At 40.9% G+C, this 21,258-nt stretch overlaps 2 protein-coding genes and 1 long non-coding RNA gene across 3 annotated transcripts; all 3 read left to right on the top strand.

The window, feature by feature from the left end:
* The first annotated feature begins 243 nt into the window (after positions 1-243).
* Positions 244-16,329, top strand: LOC103512329 (dmX-like protein 2). The gene is made up of 9 exons (XM_026825831.1): positions 244-362; positions 1,437-1,622; positions 2,844-2,862; positions 3,862-4,059; positions 4,595-4,762; positions 5,630-5,849; positions 6,470-6,623; positions 16,051-16,204; positions 16,288-16,329. The coding sequence occupies exons 1-9, from the start codon at positions 244-246 to the stop codon at positions 16,327-16,329; spliced, it is 1,260 nt and encodes a 419-aa protein (XP_026681632.1).
* A 202-nt stretch (positions 16,330-16,531) lies between these two features.
* Positions 16,532-17,653, top strand: LOC113468720. Its single transcript, XR_003392376.1, has 3 exons — positions 16,532-16,567; positions 16,870-17,014; positions 17,616-17,653. It is a non-coding gene; the product is annotated as an uncharacterized LOC113468720 (long non-coding RNA).
* Positions 17,654-17,915: 262 nt separating this feature from the next.
* LOC108252767 lies at positions 17,916-19,955 on the top strand (the record flags this gene model as incomplete). Its single annotated transcript, XM_017445361.1, has 4 exons — positions 17,916-17,992; positions 18,700-18,923; positions 19,312-19,434; positions 19,720-19,955. Coding segments are annotated over exons 1-4 (660 nt in total), but the record flags the coding sequence as incomplete, so codon positions are not given.
* Positions 19,956-21,258: the final 1,303 nt, after the last annotated feature.

The raw sequence follows: 21,258 nt of genomic DNA on the forward strand, positions 1-21,258 counted from the left end.
TGCACTACGCTAAATTTTATGACTTGACTTGGACTCAAACCACCAACCTCCAGATCCGAAGTCCAACGCGCTAAACACTACACCACTGAGGTTGGTACCTACATCTATAAACTTATGGGGGTGGGTAGAAAAAGATATAGAATCTTACCTTGAGTAGAGTTAGGATCTTCTGACTGAGGTCGTAATCGAAATTGGAATATTTAGATAGTTCTGTTTCCATCGAAGAGTGTCGATTCGGTCCCCATGTCCTATGCCGGTGTTGCCAACAATAGCACCGAACTCAACTTTGGTTTCGTGTACATTTCGCACCCTCGCGCCGTCACTGAATTGTCCTGGAGAAAAACCAGCAAGTATATGCCCAAGTAAGTGCAAATATTATGCCAAAGTAAGTGAAATGCCAAAAGGATTCAAGTAGGTAAACCAGCAAGGCTCCCCTCAATACTAAATAATAATGACACTATTCTACTCTAATCAACATGTACAATGTTGATGCTACCCTCAATAGACCTACCTACCCATTTTTATCAATGGATATTTGAAAATACCTACCTAGTATTTCCAGGTAAATATAGGTAATAATTCTTTTGTTTCTATGATCTCTAGGATTCTAGACCCTGTTACATGAAGGTATTTTGCATTTTATATCACACCTCATTGGTGAATATTTGGTGCTCAACCCATACCTACAAAGTTTATAAATTGTCAGCCTAGTTAGCTTAGTTGGTAGTGTGTCTGCCTTGTAAGCAGTAGGCCGTGGGTTTGATTCCCGCCCAGGGTGGATTTAATCCTGATGGGATAATGTTCGTTCTTGGAACGGCTGACTTTCTCCTATCCTGTCTTCCTTCTCTCTTCAATTTCGGGATGATAAGGCCATAGCAGTTACAGTTCCCTCTGTCAAACCTCTTTTAGTTTATAAATTACAAAGTCTTGGTAAATGACATAGGTACATGTTATTTTGTATCTAATAGGTCTGTGTCGGATCATGCCTATCCTAAGGTAGGCATGTCTTTCAATACAAATGCAAAGGGAGAATAGAACAATCTTCATTAACTTTTACTTAGAATAGGAAACGCTGCATGCATCCTAGGGTCTTTACCAGAGGGTAGAAATTTTAGTGATTTTTTTTTTATATTTAAATAAATAAATTAAATCAAAAGACAAATCTTTTATTTAGTTTAACTTCAATTGAAGTTTAAACTCAGACTGTAGACAGATTTTCTAGATGTTCAACATTCAATTATTTTTAAAAAAAGCTTATGCGATGTTCACACCCGTTTTCTCTATTGTTGTTTTTTGAATGGTTTAAGCTGTAGCCAAATGGTGATGACTTGATGACAGAGTAAATACAGGATATCTTTTTTTTTTTTCTGCCATACACCGGGGCGATGGTCTCTAGTCCTGTTTAATTGGCTCATCCTGATTTTTATCTCTCACAGGGGCTCGGTGTCTAACATGCTCGTAACATCCTGTCGGGATAACATTTGTCGTCTGTGGGTGGAGACGGTACTCCCGGATGACGGGCTCATCAATATGTCCCAGTTCGATCCCATGGCGGCCCAGAATCCCAAGTTCCGCACACACCGGCATAAACATCGCTTTATGCAACGGCTCAAGCATATGAAGTAAGTTAACCGTGGTAGTCGGGTTTGAATTTATTTAGTCACTAGTGGTTGACCCGTCCTTTGTACGGGATCAGCGTGGCATAAGAGTCATAACTTTGAGGTGCTGCCATTTTAAATCGGGCAACCGTAGTAGTCGGGTTTGAATTTATTTATTCACTAGTGGTTGACCCGTCCTTTGTACGGGATCAGCGTGGCATAAGAGTCATAACTTTGAGGTGCTGCCATTTTAAATCGGGATGGAACTTCCCTCAATAGACCTACCTACCCATTTTCATCAATGGACATTTGGAAATACCTACCTAGTATTTCCAGGTAAATATAGGTAGCTCTTTTGTTTCTATGATCTCTAGGATTCTAGGCCCTGTTACATGAAGGTACTTTGCATTATAAATTTATAAATCACACCTCATTGGTGAATATTTGGTGCTCAACCCATACCTACAAAGTTTATAAATTGCCAGCCTAGTTAGCTTAGTTGGTAGTGTGTCTGCCTTGTAAGCGCTAGGCCACTGGTTCCATTACCGCCTGGGGTCGATTTTATCCTGATGGGATAACATTTGTTCTCGGAACAGCTGGCTTTCTCCTATCCTGTCTTCCTTCTCTCTTCGATTTTTGGGACGATAAAACCATGGCAGTTACAGTTCCCTCTGTCAAACCTCTTTTTTTTTAGTTTATAAATTACAAAGTCTTGGTAAATGACATAGGTACATGTTATTTTGTATCTAATAGGTCTGTGTTGGATCATGCCTATCCTAAGGTAGGCATGTCTTTCAATACAAATGCAAAGGGAGAATAGAACAATCTTCATTAACTTTTACTTAGATACTTTATCATCAGAAGAGTAGGTTATTTTGGAAGGGAGGGTTGGGGGCCCAGGCCATTTGTACGCCAATTTCCAAATAGCTCACTGCACAGAACAGATTGCACTCTCTAGAACAGATTGCATATCCTACTCATAGCTGTCAAAGTATAATTCAACAACAACTGTTGCAACAATATACAATTTAGCTAATCCAATCACTAATTGGTGAGATGAAGCTTAAATGACAAATACTAACTGCTCCCAATTATTCCAAGTGGTCAGTTTTTATTATTATTATTATTTTTTTAGTATGTCATAGACTAGACATCTAGAAATCCTATATCTATTGTTCTCAAAGAAGTCTAGAATCTAGATGATGTTGCAAGTTGCAACATATATTATGTTGTTCCCTGTAACAGGTACTTTGTGATTATGATGGTGGATGGTGTGAATCAGTAAATAAGTGTAGCCATCTTCCTATTGGGATGTCTGGGAATCAAACCCATGACCTAAAACTTAAGCGGTCAAAATTTCTTGACTTAGTGAAGCAGAGCACTACCGCGCTCCTTAATAATGTAGAGATGCTACTCTCTCCAAGCTTACCAGACTGGCCAAAGTACAAGATTTTTTTTTTGTAATTGTAATTTATTTATTTATTTAAAGTGAATACAATACAGGCAATTGACAAAATATTACATAATTGGCAACACCCTATTACATTATAACCACTGTATGAAATAACAAAAGTGATGTAAAGAAGAAAGAATTAAGGAAGAAAAAACAATATATATATATAAAAAACTAAGATTTTAAACTTGGTATTAATCAATTTATTGTGTGTCAGCAGAGTTTCTGGGATCTTATGACACTTATGACATAAGAACATAAGTATCTATTCAGCTGCAGAAAAAAAAAAAAAAAAAAAAAAAAAAAAAAAAACAGACACTTGGCAACATCAACTTTTTTCCAGGAACACAAGCCAAGTTTTTTCCATGTCTCTTTGATTTCTCCTACTGCTCTTACTTATAATAGAGTTACTACCTACTATTTTTCTCACTTTCTTTCCAATGTAGTTTTCCTCTCTTCTCTCTACACATCTAAACCAACACTAATCAAATCAGCCAGTTGGTAACAAGAATGTTGGTTTTTCATGTAATGTAATGTAATTTCTTTATTGGCAAAATGTATACATTTAGTACAGAGAATCTTAGACAATGATAAAAAGAATGTGATGAGAATGTTGAATGTTCTTAATCTTAAATCTTTTTTTTTGTTCTCCTTTTCCCATGTCCAGACGGGGTCAGCGTATTTCATCAGCCTTTCAATCAGCCCTAGGGTGATTGCTTTGAGCTGATGGGCTAATCATGTCTCCAAAATCTATTCTAATCTTATTTCAAAATCAAGTTACTGTAATTCTAATCTAATATTCTTTTGCAGGCCTACGCTGCGGGCTGTAACATTGTCATCCTCGCCAGCACATTTGAGCGTGTCCAAATCATACCGGGCGCCATCCACAACTATGTGCGGATATCTTGTGTGGACTGCTCGACCGACACTGGAAAGATAGCGGCCGCCTACGAGAACCTCGTGTGTATTTTCGAGCCCACGCCACTGATTCATAACAACAGTCCCCATGTAAGTTCAGAGCCGGCACTAGTTACAAAAAATAAATAATAATAATAAAATAAAAATACCTAAATTAAAAAAAATAAAAAAAAATAAAAAAAATGACCGATTGTAATACTTAATCACCTTGTATGCTTCTATAGGTTTCCTATACATACCTATTCTATTTAATTTCAAATTTTCAATTTTGAAAACCTTTATTTTTATTTTTTACTTTGTTTACATACAATATTTATATAATAAATAGATACATATTGGTAATAGAAAGTAAATAATTGTTCCTTGAAGCGAAAAGAGACACAATACTTTCCATGTAGGTGCTGGGTTAGCACTAAAACACCAGAAAATTACCTGTTGGAATAAAATATTTGCAATTGAAAAACGAGTACAACTTTTGGCCATGATAGGAATCGAACCCGGGACCTTCTGCATGGCAAGCAAGCATGTTACTACTAGGCTAACCGTGCCCCCCTATTTAGGTTACCTAGTTTTCAGCCTCACTTGTGTCCTAGTTTTCAGCCTCACTTGTGTGTTTTTCTTGCAGCAACTGGACTACAGATGGGTGCAAACCGGTTCCATTCAGACCGAGTCCCCGATATCCTCTCTATCCTGGAACCTAGAGGGTACTCGTCTCCTGACTGGTGGCGAGGTGTTGCAGTTGTGGCATCAGCATTTGAGTCCTCATATGATGGACGATGATCCAGATCCTGGGGTACGCTATAGGTCAAACTGGAAAAGAGTTTGCTTTTTTCAGAACTTTAGAGTTTGGGCCTATACACAGATACCACCCGCACATGAAAACCATGGATAGTGTCCCTCTATGGACAATACTTTTTCATAGGAAAGCAACTTCCGTGGTTGAGTGGATCACACTACGCTTCTTGCAACCGGAGGTCCCGGGTTCGATTCCCGGCGGGGTAAAAGTTTTTTCGGCTCTGTGCTGGGAGTTCGGGGTACACTTAGCCTCGTGAGGACAATTGAGTAGCTACTTTAATCGAGTAGCGATCAGTGGCGGCATTACCAGTGTAAAAAGATTTGATACGAGTAGATGAGAATTAATAGTAAAAGGAGGCATTTAGTCATGCTGTGATTTTTTTAAATTTTTTATTTTCCTTATTTGATGATACCCACAATAGTTGTGAAGAAGCTCTCTGATTTACCACAAAGAATTCATCATTTGATTTGATATAAAGGTGCTCATATACACTGTCAGTACAAGCAAGGTATAATCTATTCCAGCGTTTCCCAAACTTTTTTCTATGTGGCCTTTTTTTCTCAATTGTAAACGCTCCGCGACCCCTTTACTATATTTTATGTGATCTTCCCGGGCGGCGCGGACCCCAGTTTGGGAATCACTGATCTATTCTATTGGCGATTTTCAGGTGACCTCTATGTACACTGTCAGTATAAGCAAGGTATAATCTATTCCAGGCGGTTCCCAAACTTTTTTCTTTGTGACCTTTTTTTTTCAATTGTAAGCGCTCCGCGGCCCCTTTACTTACTATATTTTATGTGATCTTCCCGGGCGGCGCGGACCCCAGTTTGGGAATCACTGATCTATTCTATTGGCGATTTTCAGGTGACCTTCGAAATCGGCGAAGAAGCCACGTCCACGTCGAATTTCGACAGCGGTCACCCCGCCCCCGGAGATGAGGATGAGGAGAGAGGATGGGAGTGTGTGTGGAGGTGTAAGACGTCCACTCCGGTGGCGCTCATGTCCTTCTCCCCGGACGGGACGTTGTTTGCCACCGCCGGCAAACATGATCGTCTGGTCAAGATTTGGTTTGAGAACAAACAGCGTGAGTAGAAAACACATTGTTACTACGAGAAAACACTTTGTTTTTGTGTAAAGAAAAACACTGAAAAAAAAAACGAGAAAACACTTTTTTACGAGAAAAAAACACTAAAAAATAAAATAGAAAATTGGGGAAAAGGGTGTTTTTTTTTTTTAACATCGTTTTGTTCCGAGAAAACACTCTTATTATTTTGAGAAAGCTCTTTTTCCTTCAATGAGCTTGAACACTGCGGACAGTAGGACATTCACTCTTTGTTATTCTGATAACTACACCTCTTTATTGTGAGAAAACACTTGGTCTTACTGTGGGAAAACACATTTCATCCACTTATTTTATGCTTTAAATTAAACACATCTTGAATCAAAACTTTGAACTCACTTTTGAGTCACTTCCATTTTCCACTCTCCGAAACGACCACCATCTTTTTGTATTTTTTTTTAGTTCTGTAACTTGTTCTTACTGTGGGAAAACACATTTTGTTGTTTTAAGAAAACACATTTCATCCACTTATTTTATGCTTTAAATTAAACACATCTTGGATCAAAACTTTGAACTCACTTTTGAGTCACTTCCATTTTCCACTCTCCGAAACGACCACCATCTTTTTGTATTTTTTTTTTTAGTTCTGTTTCCATCGAAGAGTGTCGATTCGGTCCCCATGTCCTATGCCGGTGTTGCCAACAATAGCACCGAACTCAACTTTGGTTTCGTGTACATTTCGCACCCCCGTGCCGTCACAGAATTGTCCTGGAGAAAAACGAGCAAGTATATGCCCAAGTAAGTGCAAATATTATGCCAAAGTAAGTGAAATGCCAAAAGGATTCAAGTACTCGTATAGGCCGAAGTAAAAATTTATGGACCATTTGGACAAGAATCCATTGGAATCCGACAAGATTGGCAGACCATCGCCCAGGACAGACAAGAATGGAGAAGGCTGGTGGGGGAGGTCAAGGACCCTCGCGGTCTGTGAAGACCCTGGAGTAAGTAAGTAAGTTTTTGGACAAGAAATTATTTGATATCACGGGAGAATCCCGTTCCTAGCATTTTCTTGCTCAAAAGATTGGTCTGGCCATCCAGAGAGTGTTTCAGCAAGTTGGCGCGGCACAAACCTTCGAAATTTGCGGGAATAGAAGCAGCCTACCTGTATTCCTGGAACATTCCCACCTGTATTCCTGGAAAATTCCCACCAGTATTTTCGGAACATTTCCACCTGTATTCCTGGAGCATTTGAACGAGGGCTGGCAACGCGTATTCTTGGGTCATTTAACACTGATTTTGAGTTGTTATTGCTTGAGAATACACGTCGCTTCCAAGTTCATCGAATCATCGAACCCGGCGACCTCTGGACTGGAGAGCTTTCACAGAACGGAAACCAAAAAGGACGACTTCTCCGGTCAACAAGATGTCCCGCTTTTATTGACTGTTTTCTGGAATATCTTAGTTTTAATATTGAATTTGGTCCGTACAATTTTCGCCATCAGACGTAGAACTTTTTTTTCCTTCACATATATTATTGAGAACTGCCTCCTTGACTTTGTCTTGAACATGTATAATATAAGGAATTTTAACTGTATTGTAGAAACGTGATGAATGCTTGTCAGTCTTGTCACAAATCCTGTTCCCCACTTGAGTAATAAGCTCGATGAATTTTACCAGGCTTGGACTCGAACCACCAAACTCCATATCCGAAGTCCACCGTCGTCACAAATGAGGGTTGGAATAGGTTCCAATATACTCGTACATTAGGGCTTAAGGAATTTAAATTGGTAGTATTATTACTAGGTAGGTAGGTAGGTAGGTATCTTCAATTATGTTTAATGCACAGCAGCCCCTCTCTTTAAAAAATAAAATCTGTCCCTGCCAAACTTTTTATATCGAATTTAATTTAATATTTTACCATCATCAGCCTTTGACACCTTTGTCGTCAAATGTCCGTACATTTCCGACACCCGTACCGTAGAACCGGGCAGGGATTGTGGGTATATTCGTTTCAAAGGTTTATTATCAAAATGGACCATTTGCATATAAACCACAGAAGTTAATTAGTCCACTCCGAAGTCCGAACATTGCATCTGAAACTTTTATAGGGTGAAGAGAACACTGTTGTTACCTTTTTGTGGCCCTTTGTAATATCACTTCCCTCTTTTGTAATCATCATCTGTTTCAATCCTAAGATTGGTTTATAGCTCTCCATTCTACTCTGTCAGATGTCTTCCTCTTCATGTCTGCATATGTTTCAGACCCGGAGTATTTCACAATTTGGTCGATATATCTTTCTCTTGGTCTTCCTCTCTTTTGTAATCTTTTGTAATATCACTTCAAAACCCTGCTAAGATTTTCAGTGACGGGGTGTTTTTCCCTCCATTCGGGGACAAGCTACCCACCTACTCATATTAACCTCACCCAACCTGAGAGGGGCCGGGAGAACAGCAGCAGCCGATTGCCCAGATGGTGACCCATGCCGCCCATACGGATACCAATTTGAAAGTCAACTAGGAAAGTTTCTTGACTTCAGTGATAATAGTGATTCACTAGTGGTTGACCCGTCCTTTGTACGGGATCAGCGTGGCATAAGAGTCATAACTTTGAGGTGCTGCCATTTTAAATCGGGATGGAATATGACAAATTTAAAAAGCCTATGTCACCCTCAGTACTCTTCTCTCCGGGTTCAAATTTGATCCATTCCAAGTTACAATTTCCTTTCTAATTACTTACTTACGTTTCGTTTTACTTCCTAGGACCTGTTTCCATCTGCGTCGGACCGCCAAGAGCGCCGGCTCCGGGCTGCCAGTTGGTGTGTCCTCCACTATTCCAACTCTACCATCTACATACAGTGTACATGATTTTCATTCCTATGGCTTCCACGGTACTGGAGTTACACCTGGCCTACACTTCCATCTAGCTGGCAGTATCAATGCAGAGACAGGTAAACCTTGAGGTCGCGGGTTCTATTCCCGCCCTGGGCAAATTTTCAGTCTTATTCTAACAGGATAAACAAGGTGTATTTTATTCTAAAGAGGTAAGGTTCGTTCTCTGAACGGCTGGCTTTCTCCTATCTTGTCTCTGCCAGCCTAGTTAGCTTTGGAAGGTAGAGCGCTCGCCTTGTAAGTGCTAGGTCGTGGGTTCGCTTTTCACCCGGCGCGAATTTTAACCTGAATAAATAAGGCTCGTTCTCGGAGCTGCTGGCTTTCTAACTAACCTGTCCTCCTTTTGGAAGTCGGGACCATAAGACCTCCATTGCTACAATTCTTTCTATTAAACCTCTTGACAAAAGTCGTTATTGAACTTTTAATTGATTAATTAATTAGTCAATCTGTGTCCAATCTTAAGTGATGGATACAAATTTATATTCATTCATTGCATATCAAATTCATTAATTTGTGTCCATCACTTAAGCGGTCCATACTTTTTGGACTCCGGACCGACTTTTGGGCTAAGGGGAGGTACATTTCACTAAACTTACTAGAGTTAGTTATTGAATCCTCTCTGTTTCAGATATTCCATTGGTTCCAAGTCTCGTAACTTTGTAAGTGCTAGGTCGTGGGTTCGCTTTTCACCCGGCGCGAATTTTAACCTGATTAAATAAGGTTCGTTCTCGGAGCTGCTGGCTTTCTAACTAACCTGTCCTCCTTTTGGAAGTCGATACCATAAGACCTCCATTGCTACAATTCCCTCTATTAAACCTCTAGACAAAAGTCGTTATTGAACTTTTAATTGATTAATTAATTAGCCAATCTGTGTCCAATCTTAAGTGATGGATACAAATTTATTAATTCATTCATTGCATAACAAATTCATTAATTTGTGTCCATCACTTAAGCGGTCCATACTTTTTGGATGTCCATCACTTAAGAGGTCCATACTTTTTGGATGTCCATCACTTAAGCGGTCCATACTTTTTGGATGTCCATCACTTAAGAGGTCCATACTTTTTGGACCCCGGCCCGACTTTTGGGCCAAGGGGAGGTACATTTCACTAAACTTACTAGAGTTAGTTATTGAATCCTCTCTGTTTCAGATATTCCATTGGTTCCAAGTCTCGTAACCACATCTCGTACATTCACAGGAACTCACCCGCAAGGTAGTCGAAAAAGAAGAACTACACGGGGCAGGTGGAGACGGTAGCGGCAAAGATTCGGGCGCTCAGGACGCCGATTTGACGGACCACCAAGTCCACCATCCGCACGAAGAGAGGCCGTCGGCCATCATCACGGGGCCGCCACTGAAGAAGTCGAAAACTGGCGGCGTTGGCGGCCGTGTCGGCAAGTCGATGAGTCAAGATGAGAGTGAGGAACATCATGAGAGTTTCCCTTCGAGTAGTCATCAGACTTTGAGGTGAGTTGAGTGGAAGGGTTCTTTCAAGAGACTACTGCCAGCTAAGGTAAAGCTCTAAAAAGTGTATTCGTCTCTAAAACATTTTGCCAAATTTCAGTTTAAAAAAAGTACTTTGTTCTAATGTTGGTGTTCCCCATCTCATTATAGCAACAAAGCAAGTATAGCACATTCTATTTTGTTTTTATACTTCGTTTAACCTATTCTGAGTTGTTGTTGTTGTAGCTGCCCTGAGGGGGGTTGAAGGTCTCTTGCCAAGATTACTTTTTCCGTCTCAAACCGCAGATTGTTCCTTGAAGCGAAAAGAGACACAATACTTTCCATGTAGGTGCTGGGTTAGCACTAAAACACCAGAAAATTACCTGTTGGAATAAAATATTTGCAATTGAAAAACGAGTACAACTTTTGGCCATGATAGGAATCGAACCCGGGACCTTCTGCATGGCAAGCAAGCATGTTACTACTAGGCTAACCGTGCCCCCCTATTTAGGTTACCTAGTTTTCAGCCTCACTTGTGTCCTAGTTTTCAGCCTCACTTGTGTGTTTTTCTTGCAGCAACTGGACTACAGATGGGTGCAAACCCAATCAATCAATCAATCAATCAATCAATCAATCAATCAATCAATCAATCAATCAATCAATCAATCAATGAGAACCTCTGCTTTCCTTTTGAAGCACGATAAACTCTTTGTAACCTCCAGCTAGCCAAGCTGGTTAGGATTTGACTGCTCCGATCCCTATTTATTGTCCCACAGCAAGACACTGTTCTGCTCCCTGTATAAGGTCCCCCCGCTAGACCTCTAATGTTCCTAACCCATGTTGGTGCTTCTCGTCTTATTGCAGCAACACCACTAGTATTAACTCCCTGGCTACGGATGCCCTAGGCCCGTCCGGTCACATAACTGATTCCCTGGATGCCAAAATAGAAGTCCTACTTCGAGACTGGCACCATAGCCCGGACCTACTGTTCGCTATTCACCCGGTAGATGGCAGCTTTCTCATTTGGTGAGTAAAACGTCCGGTGTTTTCACCGAACGGAGGGTAAAACACATTCTATTTTGTTTTTATACTTCGTTCAACCTATTCTGAGTTTTTGTTGTAGCTGCACTGAGGGGGGTTGATGGTCTCTTGCCAAGATTATTTTTTCCGTCTCAAACCGCAGTCAACCATCATGAGAACCTCTGCTTTCCTTTTGAAGCATGATAAACTCTTTGTAACCTCCAGCTAGCCAAGCTGGTCAGGATTTGGCTGCTCCGATCCAAACCGCAGTCAACCATCATGATACATGGGTTTTACCCGTTGATTTGTTAATCAATCCATCAATCAATCAATGAGAACCTCTGCTTTCCTTTTGAAGCATGATAAACTCTTTGTAACCTCCAGCTAGCCAAGCTGGTCAGGATTTGGCTGCTCCGATCCCTATTTATTGTCCCACAGCAAGACACTGTTCTGCTCCCTGTTTAAGGTCCCCCCGCTAGACCTCTAATGTTCCTAACCCATGTTGGTGCTTCTCTTCTTATTGCAGCAACACCACTAGTATTAACTCCCTGGCTACGGATGCCCTAGGCCCGTCCGGTCACATAACTGATTCCCTGGACGCCAAAATAGAAGTCCTACTACGAGACTGGCACCATAGCCCGGACCTACTGTTCGCTATTCATCCGGTAGATGGCAGCTTTCTCATTTGGTGAGTAAAACGTCCGGTGTTTTCACCGAACGGAGGGTAAAAACTCCCGTCACTAACAACCTTAGCAGTTATACAATGAAGTTACAAATGAGTTTAAATTCGATTGTAAGTATTTCAACGGATTAATGTCTGGAGTTTCTGGTGTTCTCGTGTTGACCCAGCATCTAAATTTGAAGTATTGTGTCTCTTCTCGCCCATATGATGAGGGACATACTACGGGATGGACATGCTACGACACAGACCTCAAGCGTCTAATGTAACAGTTCTTAAAAACATTCAAAATAAAAATAAAATCAAATCAAATCAATAGTCAGATACAAGGCCACATTTAGGAAGGAGGGCCGCCTCCCCCCCCCCTCCTCAAAGAGCTTAATTTTTCTCCTTTACCATAGGCCAGGCTTCAAAAATTTGGAGCAACCACTGTGCCCCGCCCCCCCTCGACAAAATCCTGGGTGGCCTGTTTTATAATTATTTTATTCTGTTCTGTTTTGTTCTATTATGTTCTGTTCTATCTATTCTATTCTCCCCAGGTTGGTAGAATGGCTAGACGAGTACCACCCAGGTTCGTTCCGTCAGGCCCAGGTCTCCTTCTCTACTCGCATCCCGTCCGCCTTTCCCCTGGGCGACGCCACCACCATGTCCACCAATGTGAGTCTCTACCATACTTCGGCCTCGCATCTGCAGCTGGTGTTCCGGGATGTGGTGAAAACCGCCGCCGCCACAGCCACCAAGAGTCCGCCCCAGGATCCTTCAGGTAAATAGAATAGAATAGAGTAGAAGAGAATATACACTCGCAAGGAGGAGGTCCCTGGAGAAGGTTTTCCGAGTGACCTGCCGATGGTTTTTATTAGCCCGTCCTTCCTTTATTATTAGGAGGTCCCTGGAGAAGGTTTTCCGAGTGACCTGCCAGGATCCTTCAGGTAAATAGAATAGAATAAAATAGAGTAGAAGAGAATAATATACACCCGCAAGGAGGAGGTCCCTGGAGAAGCTTTTCCGAGTGACCTGCCGATGGTTTTTATTAGCCCGTCCTTCCTTTATTATTAGGAGGTCCCTGGAGAAGGTTTTCCGAGTGACCTGCCGATGGTTTTTTTTTATTTCAAAATGAAGTATTTGTTTTCCGTGGATGTGGCCATGAATCGAATAAGAGAATAGAATAGGATAGTATATGAATAGAATAGAATACAGGGTGTCCACCAATGTGAGCCTCTACCATACTTCCGCCCCAGGATCCTTCAGGTAAATTTTTTCACCCATCTTTTTATTAATATTTGTGCTTTGCTAATACCACTTCCTCTCTATTCTCAGGTCCTGGTAGTGATGCAGGGATAGGAGGAGAACTGACTACACCGCTCCCAGTATTAGAGGAAGAAGAGAGCAGCACGGATTGTGCTTTGCTAATATTCTCAGGTCCTGGTAGTGATGCAGGGATAGGAGGAGAACTGACTACACCGCTCCCAGTATTAGAGGAAGAAGAGAGCAGCACGGAGTTCAATTTCTCGAAGTCCGAGCACAACGCTTCATCTCGAAACGGTAACGAAACGGTTTTACTGTGAAATAAACTACAACTCTTGTCGGAGTTATAGTTCGATGTCCGACCAAGAATTTAAAATGAAATCTTCTTAAAGTTGAAGGGAAGTCAGAGAAAAGTTGAGTTGAAAATGCCGAAAAACCATGAACTTTGTTTCGTGTTAATATACATATAGGCCGCGTGGCGATTCGAACTCTTGACGTTCACGCGTCTCCCCGCACGCTTAATTAAAGAGATGAGTGTTTCACCCCCGTTGTTATTTCGTAGCAATGAAACAACTGGTACATTAGACGCATGTGGTCTGTGTCGCAGCATGCCCATCCCGAAACTGCATAAACAATCGACCGTCCGAATCCGACCGTACTAAACGTTAACTTGAGTGATTTTTTTCAAATCCTGTGTAGTAAAGTTTCAGGGTAGGTATATTTTTTTTAGCTAAATTCCTTTAGAAATGAACTATTCAAGTATGTGTTCATCCCATCTTGTATTACCCCAGAAATACCCTCGGGGTAAATAGACATTTGTCAGCGAATGTTTTTCACTCAATACATACCTCAGGAAAGGCCATTTTCTTATTCAATTAAAAAAAAAAAAAAAAAAAAAAACAACACCACACATTTGGACAGTCCATAATCCTCTCCAGTCAAGTGAAGACCATGTCTAGAAATATGTATAAAAATACCCATTATATTCTCTTCTCCAGGGATCTCTAGTCAGCCTGTCCACAGACATTTCCTCGGATGATGGGGCCAAGCATCCGTCTCTCTTCGATTTCTGGACGATGAGACCTTGGCAGTTACAGTTCCCTCTATCAAACTTATTGGAAAAAATAAAATAAAAAAAATATTCTCTCATTATACTCTCTTCTCCAGGGATCTCTAGTCAGCCTGTCCACAGACATTTCCTCGGATGATGGGGCCAAGCATCCGTCCCTGCACGACAGAATCAAGATCGTATCTCAACAGTCCACGGCCAGGCCTGGGTGTGTTATTCAGCTGGATGCTATACACGACGCTACACATGTAAGTTGACTGAAACGCTACACATGTAAGTGTAATATTTTCGGACAGGTTGGATACTTCAGCCAGTCCGATTACCCCATTCGAAGATTCATTCTCCATTTGGTAATATTTTCGGACAGGTTGGATACTTCAGCCAGTCCGATTACCCCATTCGAAGATTCATTCTCCATTTGAATTTGATTTTGAATCCACAAATAAATTTGCTCTCATTTTGTATCAGATTTGTCTTCTAATTATTATAAATGGCGACGAGGATGGGATTATAGTAAGTTGGCTGAATTATAGTATTATAGTAAGTTGACTGAAAGGTGCCGGGTTCGATTCCTGCGGTTCCGAATTTTGATTTCTGAAAGGTGTTGCATAAACAGTTTGTCTTCTAATTATTATAAATGGCGACGAGGATGGGATTATAGTAAGTTGGCTGAGTTATAGTATTATAGTAAGTTGACTGAAAGGTGCCGGGTTCGATTCCTGCGGTTCCGAATTTTGATTTCTGAAAGGTGTTGCTTAAACAATCGACCATCTGAATCCGACCGTACTAAACATTAACTTGAGTGATTTTTTTTTTTCAAATCATGTGTAGTAAAGTTTCAGGGTAGGTATTTATTTTTAGCTAAATTCCTTTAGAAATGAACTATTCAAGTATGTAGCCATCTCATCTTGTCTTACCCCCAGAAATGCCCTCGGGGTAAATGGACATTTGTCAGCAAATGTTTTTCACTCAACATTTACCTCAGGAAAGCAAATGTTTTTCACTCAACATTTACCTCGCCATTTTTTTATTCAATAAAAAAAAAAAAAAAAAAAAAAAAAAATGGTAATAGAGCAATTGTGACTCAGGTGAGTTTTCAAACTCAAAGAGCAGAAAAAATGAGGAACTTGGGAATTTTTCTTTTTCTTCTATTTTCTAAAGCTTGAGATAAATCCATTTAAAAAAATTGGTAAATCTTGAAGTCTGATGTCACGGCATACTGCCAAAGTAAGTGAAATGCCAAAAGGATTCAAGTAGGTACTCGTATAGGCCGAAGTAAAAATTTATGGACCATTTGGACAAGAATCCATTGGAATCCGACAAGATTGGCAGACCATCGCCCAGGACAGACAAGAATGGAGAAGGCTGATGGGGGAGGTCAAGGACCCTCGCGGTCTGTGAAGACCCTGGAGTAAGTAAGTAAGTATTTGGACAAGAAATTATTTGATATCACGGGAGAATCCCGTTCCTAGCATTTTCTTGCTCAAAAGATTGGTCTGGCCATCCAGAGAAGAAACGCTGCATGCATCCTAGGGTCTTTACCGCAGGGTAGAAATTTTAGTGAATTTTTTATATTTAAATAAATAAATTAAATCAAAAGACAAATCTTTTTTTTTTATTTAGTTTAACTTCAATTGAAGTTTAAACTCAGACTGTAGACAGATTTTCTAGTTGTTCAACATTCAATTATTAAAAAAAAGCTTATGCGATGTTCACACCCGTTTTCTCTCTTGTTGTTGTTTGAATGGCTTAAGCTGTAGCCGAATGGTGATGAGTTGATGACAGACTAAATACAGGATATCTTTTTTTTTCTGCCATACACCGGGGTGATGGTCTCTAGTCCTGTTTAATTGACTCATCCTGATTTTTATCTCTCACAGGGGCTCGGTGTCCAACATGCTCGTAACATCCTGTCGGGATAACATCTGTCGTCTGTGGGTGGAGACGGTACTCCCGGATGACGGGCTCATCAATATGTCCCAGTTCGATCCCATGGCGGCCCAGAATCCCAAGTTTATTCAAGTTACGCCCACTGTAAGTACGACATTGACTTGGCTTAGTTTTGTGCACCACGGAAATTTTTTGAAGGGAGATCAGTATTTTTTCGTCTTTTTTAGAACAGTACGCCCACTGTTAGTACGTTTACATCACAACTTTGACTTGGCGATTCGTTAATTTTTTAGAAGTTTTTAAAGAAAGATCTTGCGATGTCTTTGTGTTAACAAGAAGGGATATTTTTCTTTAGATTTTGGGATGAGGTTTAGGGGGACCCGATTAGGGTCTTTTCCTATGTGAGATGTACAGTTCACTAAACATCCGTTCTTATCTTCATTACAGCTTGATAGAGATATGTACAATTTGCTCCAATGTGGCATGGATACCTACCTTGCTACCGAGGTGAGTGAAACTTATCCATAGGACTAAACAGTCCCTTAGAGCTGGATTACACAAGGCCAGGTAGACAGTCCAGCTACTGGGATCCAGTAAATAATCCAGTCCAGCTTTTTCCAGACCGTTGGTTGATCCCATTATAGGACAATTTTTTTTCTATAACTCCCGAACGATTTGTCCGAATTTCCTTGAACACTTAAAAGGATTTTCAAATGTGATGTTTATCCGAACATAAAAAAAATGTGCCATATTAGGATGCGATTTTTGACCAGATCTCCACCTTCTTAATCTCCTCTGTCCTCCCACAGCACAACTCTAGGCAGCCTATCCAATTCACCCAGCGCTTGTTTCGTAGCATCGGATGGACAAGGGCTGAGAGTTTACCAGGCGGTCATTGACGCCAGGACTTTGCTCGCTGAAATATCGAGCTCTGAACGACGCAGTCGAATTACTGTAAGTTACGCTACGTCGCGTCGTTTTTTTTTTCTTCAAAGCTTTTGCTTTGTATTTAGCTCCTAAAAACTTTAAATTTTTGATGAATGAGGACTCCAATTTTACGCTCTGTCTCACCAAGTTAAAAATGAGCTACGCCAGCCTAACTAGCTTGGTTGGTAGCGCGTCTGCCTTGCAAGCGCTAAGCTGCGGGTTCGGTTCCCGCCCGGGCCGGCAGTCGCGTCGTTTTTTTTTCAAAGCTTTTGTTTTGTATTTAGCTCCTAAAAACTTTAAATTGTTGATGAATGAGGACCCCAATTTTATGCTCTGTCTCACCAAGTTAATAATGAGCTACGCCAGCCTAACTAGCTTGGTTGGTAGCGCGTCTGCCTTGCAAGCGCTAAGCTGCGGGTTCGGTTCCCGCCCGGGCCGGATTTTATCCTGAACGGATAATGTTCGTTCTCGGAACGGCTAGTTTTCTCCCATCCTATGTTCCTTCTCTCTTCGATTTCTGGACGATGAGACCTTGGCAGTTACAGTTCCCTCTATCAAACTTATTGAAAAAAATAAAATAAAAAAATTGTCTATTAATCAAAAATACCCATTATATTCTCTTCTCCAGGGATCTCTAGTCAGCCTGTCCACAGACATTTCCTCGGATGATGGGGCCAAGCATCCGTCATGAAACCTCGCCAGTCTAGTTAGCTTGGTTGGTAGCGCGTCTGCCTTGTAAGCTCTAGGCCGTGGGTTGGAGTCCCGCTCGGGACGGATTTTATCCTGAACGGATAATGTTCGTTCTCGGAACGGCTAGTTTTCTCCCATCCTGTCTTCCTTCTCTCTTCGATTTCTGGACGATGAGACCTTGGCAGTTTCAGTTCCCTCTATCAAACTTATTGAAAAAAAAAAAAAAAAAAAAAATGAAATGCCCACCCGAGACTGGCACCATAGCCCCGACCTACTGTTCGCTATTCACCCGGTAGATGGCAGCTTTCTCATTTGGTGAGTAAAACGTCCGGTGTTTTCACCGAACGGAGGGTAAAGACAGAATCAAGATCGTATCTCAACAGTCCACGGCCAGGCCTGGGTGTGTTATTCAGCTGGATGCTATACACGACGCTACACATGTGAGTGTAATATTTTCGGACTGGTTGGATACTTCAGCCAGTCCGATTTGACCATTCGAAGATTCATTCTCCATTTGAATTTGATTTTGAATCCACAAATAAATTTGCTCTCATTTTGTATCAGATTTGTCTTTATAGTCTGAGTTTAAATTCGATTGTAAGTATTTCAACGGATTAATTTCTGGAGTTTCTGGTGTTCTCGTGTTGACCCAGCACCTAAATTTGAAGTATTGTGTCTCTTCTCGCCCATATGATGAGGGACATACTACGGGATGGACATGCTACGACACAGACCTCAAGCGTCTAATGTAACAGTTCTTAAAAACATTCAAAATAAAAATAAAATCAAATCAAATCAATAGTCAGATACAAGGCCACATTTAGGAAGGAGGGCCGCCTCCCCCCCCCCTCCTCAAAGAGCTTAATTTTTCTCCTTTACCATAGGCCAGGCTTCAAAAATTTGGAGCAACCACTGTGCCCCGCCCCCCCTCGACAAAATCCTGGGTGGCCTGTTTTATAATTATTTTATTCTGTTCTGTTTTGTTCTATTATGTTCTGTTCTATCTATTCTATTCTCCCCAGGTTGGTAGAATGGCTAGACGAGTACCACCCAGGTTCGTTCCGTCAGGCCCAGGTCTCCTTCTCTACTCGCATCCCGTCCGCCTTTCCCCTGGGCGACGCCACCACCATGTCCACCAATGTGAGTCTCTACCATACTTCGGCCTCGCATCTGCAGCTGGTGTTCCGGGACGTGGTGAAAACCGCCGCCGCCACAGCCACCAAGAGTCCGCCCCAGGATCCTTCAGGTAAATAGAATAGAATAAAATAGAGTAGAAGAGAATAATATACACCCGCAAGGAGGAGGTCCCTGGAGAAGCTTTTCCGAGTGACCTGCCGATGGTTTTTATTAGCCCGTCCTTCCTTTATTATTAGGAGGTCCCTGGAGAAGGTTTTCCGAGTGACCTGCCGATGGTTTTTTTTTATTTCAAAATGAAGTATTTGTTTTCCGTGGATGTGGCCATGAATCGAATAAGAGAATAGAATAGGATAGTATATGAATAGAATAGAATACAGGGTGTCCACCAATGTGAGCCTCTACCATACTTCCGCCCCAGGATCCTTCAGGTAAATTTTTTCACCCATCTTTTTATTAATATTTGTGCTTTGCTAATACCACTTCCTCTCTATTCTCAGGTCCTGGTAGTGATGCAGGGATAGGAGGAGAACTGACTACACCGCTCCCAGTATTAGAGGAAGAAGAGAGCAGCACGGAGTTCAATTTCTCGAAGTCCGAGCACAACGCTTCATCTCGAAACGGTAAAGAAACGGTTTTACTGTGAAATAAACTACAACTCTTGTCGGAGTTATAGTTCAATGTCCGACCAAGAATTTAAAATGAAATTTTCTTAAAGTTGAAGGGAAGTCAGAGAAAAGTTGAGTTGAAAATGCCGAAAAACCATGAACTTTATTTCGTGTTAATATACATATAGGCCGCGTGGCGAGCTGGAGTAAAGGGACTTTTCAGTCCTATGCGAGCAGTATAAATAAGCACTATTATTATTATTAATATACTAACCCGTGAATTCACCATTATGTTTCCAGATCTAAGCGAAAGCATGATGTACATGGCGGACTGTCAGCTGGTTCAGGATGATGATGATATAGAGGGCTCCGGCTCAAGGGGAGGAGGTGTGGGGACTGGAGGTGACGATTTACCGCACGGGGGTCATCACAATGTGCCGCCCCCACCGCCCCATGTCCAGATATCCACGGTCAAGGTAAGTGGAGGTGATGGGCCCCGGCTCAATGTAAGTGGAGGTGACAGTGTGGACGAGATGGTCTTTTTTTCTTGGAGGAAATGAACTGTAACTGAGGTCAGGATAGGAAATTTAAATTTGTACTGTTTTTTTTTTTTTTTTTTTTTTTTTTTTTTTTTTTTTTTTTTTTTTTTAAAACGCGAAATGTTTTGCCTATCTAAATTACCTATCTAAGATCACATTTGTAATGTGACTCAATTGCGAGTCGAATAAATCAAACCCCGCATCACTGGCACTATTTCCTATGGACTGAAGCCTTTGCATGGGAGCGAATTCACCTACATTTGTACGATTTTTATAAAGTTTCAAATCACTCAGCCCTGTAAAAGTGGATCAAAAATCAGTTACAAGATTTGAGATTTGACCCAAAGACATCTCGCGGTAATAAATAATAATCGAATTTGTTCCAGGTTTACTAGCAGTTCCCAGCTTCAGTACACTCCAATCGCTTCGTAAATCCATCATAGATCATGGAAACTGCAAAGGAGGTACTTAGTAATGCTGTAATATCGACAAACGTCCTGGAAAAGCTTTGCTAATTTAGTTTTTGTTTTTGGGGTCGAGTGGATTGGAACACATCACATGTCTTCAGACACACTCCATTTGTCAAGGGTCTAGGTTTTCCTTGACCTTGGGATCAATTTAATTTGAAGAAACCATTTACTGATGAAAGAGGTTCCCCATCGAGGTAAATTATAAGTATCACATTGCATACCAAGCCCATTTGAGAATGTACACTAAATTTGCTAGACGGCAAAAAAACAACAAGCACCTCTGTCTAACAAAAATGTTAGACAGTCTCAAAGTAAAATCAAAAAATCAAATCAAGAATAATAATAAACTGAATATTAAACAATTTAGGTAGGTACATAGGTACTGATTTTCTCTAATCACTACGGGCTAAAAAAAATTCCCGGAGGGACGGACCCTGCTTGTTATTATTAAGAACTATTTATTATTTATAATTACATGTTCACAAAATACACAAAAATTACAATCAAAGGGCGAAGTCAAGCTTATGTATTATGTATTTTGTTCAGTTACTTTCCTTATTTTGTGATGTATTTGATTATTTCTAAGAAGCTTGTTAGAGGAAACTGTATCTGCTACCTTATCTGTTTAGAATATAATCCACCCCGGGTGGGAATCAAACCTATGCTTACTAAGTAGACGCGCTACCCTTCAAGCGAACTAGGCTGACCTATTATTATCTCTTGAATTTTTCTTTATTTGGCAGATAAATCCTTCGTTTTCTGAACATTGTCTTTGTTTTCTAATTCCTATGTTTCTCCTAGAATTTTCCCTAAGAATTCAATTATCTTTG

This window comes from Diaphorina citri, unplaced genomic scaffold, assembly GCF_000475195.1.
Source record: "Diaphorina citri unplaced genomic scaffold, Diaci psyllid genome assembly version 1.1 scaffold822, whole genome shotgun sequence".
NCBI lineage: Eukaryota > Metazoa > Arthropoda > Insecta > Hemiptera > Psyllidae > Diaphorina > Diaphorina citri.

Bases quoted from the DNA above. Each gene is read 5' to 3' on its own strand.
- LOC103512329 (XM_026825831.1), top strand. From the start codon at position 244: ATGTCCTATGCCGGTGTTGCCAACAATAGCACCGAACTCAACTTTGGT. The intron at 4,763-5,629 runs GTACGCTATAGG...GGCGATTTTCAG, and splicing joins ACGATGATCCAGATCCTGGG to GTGACCTTCGAAATCGGCGA. The intron at 5,850-6,469 runs GTGAGTAGAAAA...TTTTTTTTTTAG, and splicing joins TTGGTTTGAGAACAAACAGC to TTCTGTTTCCATCGAAGAGT.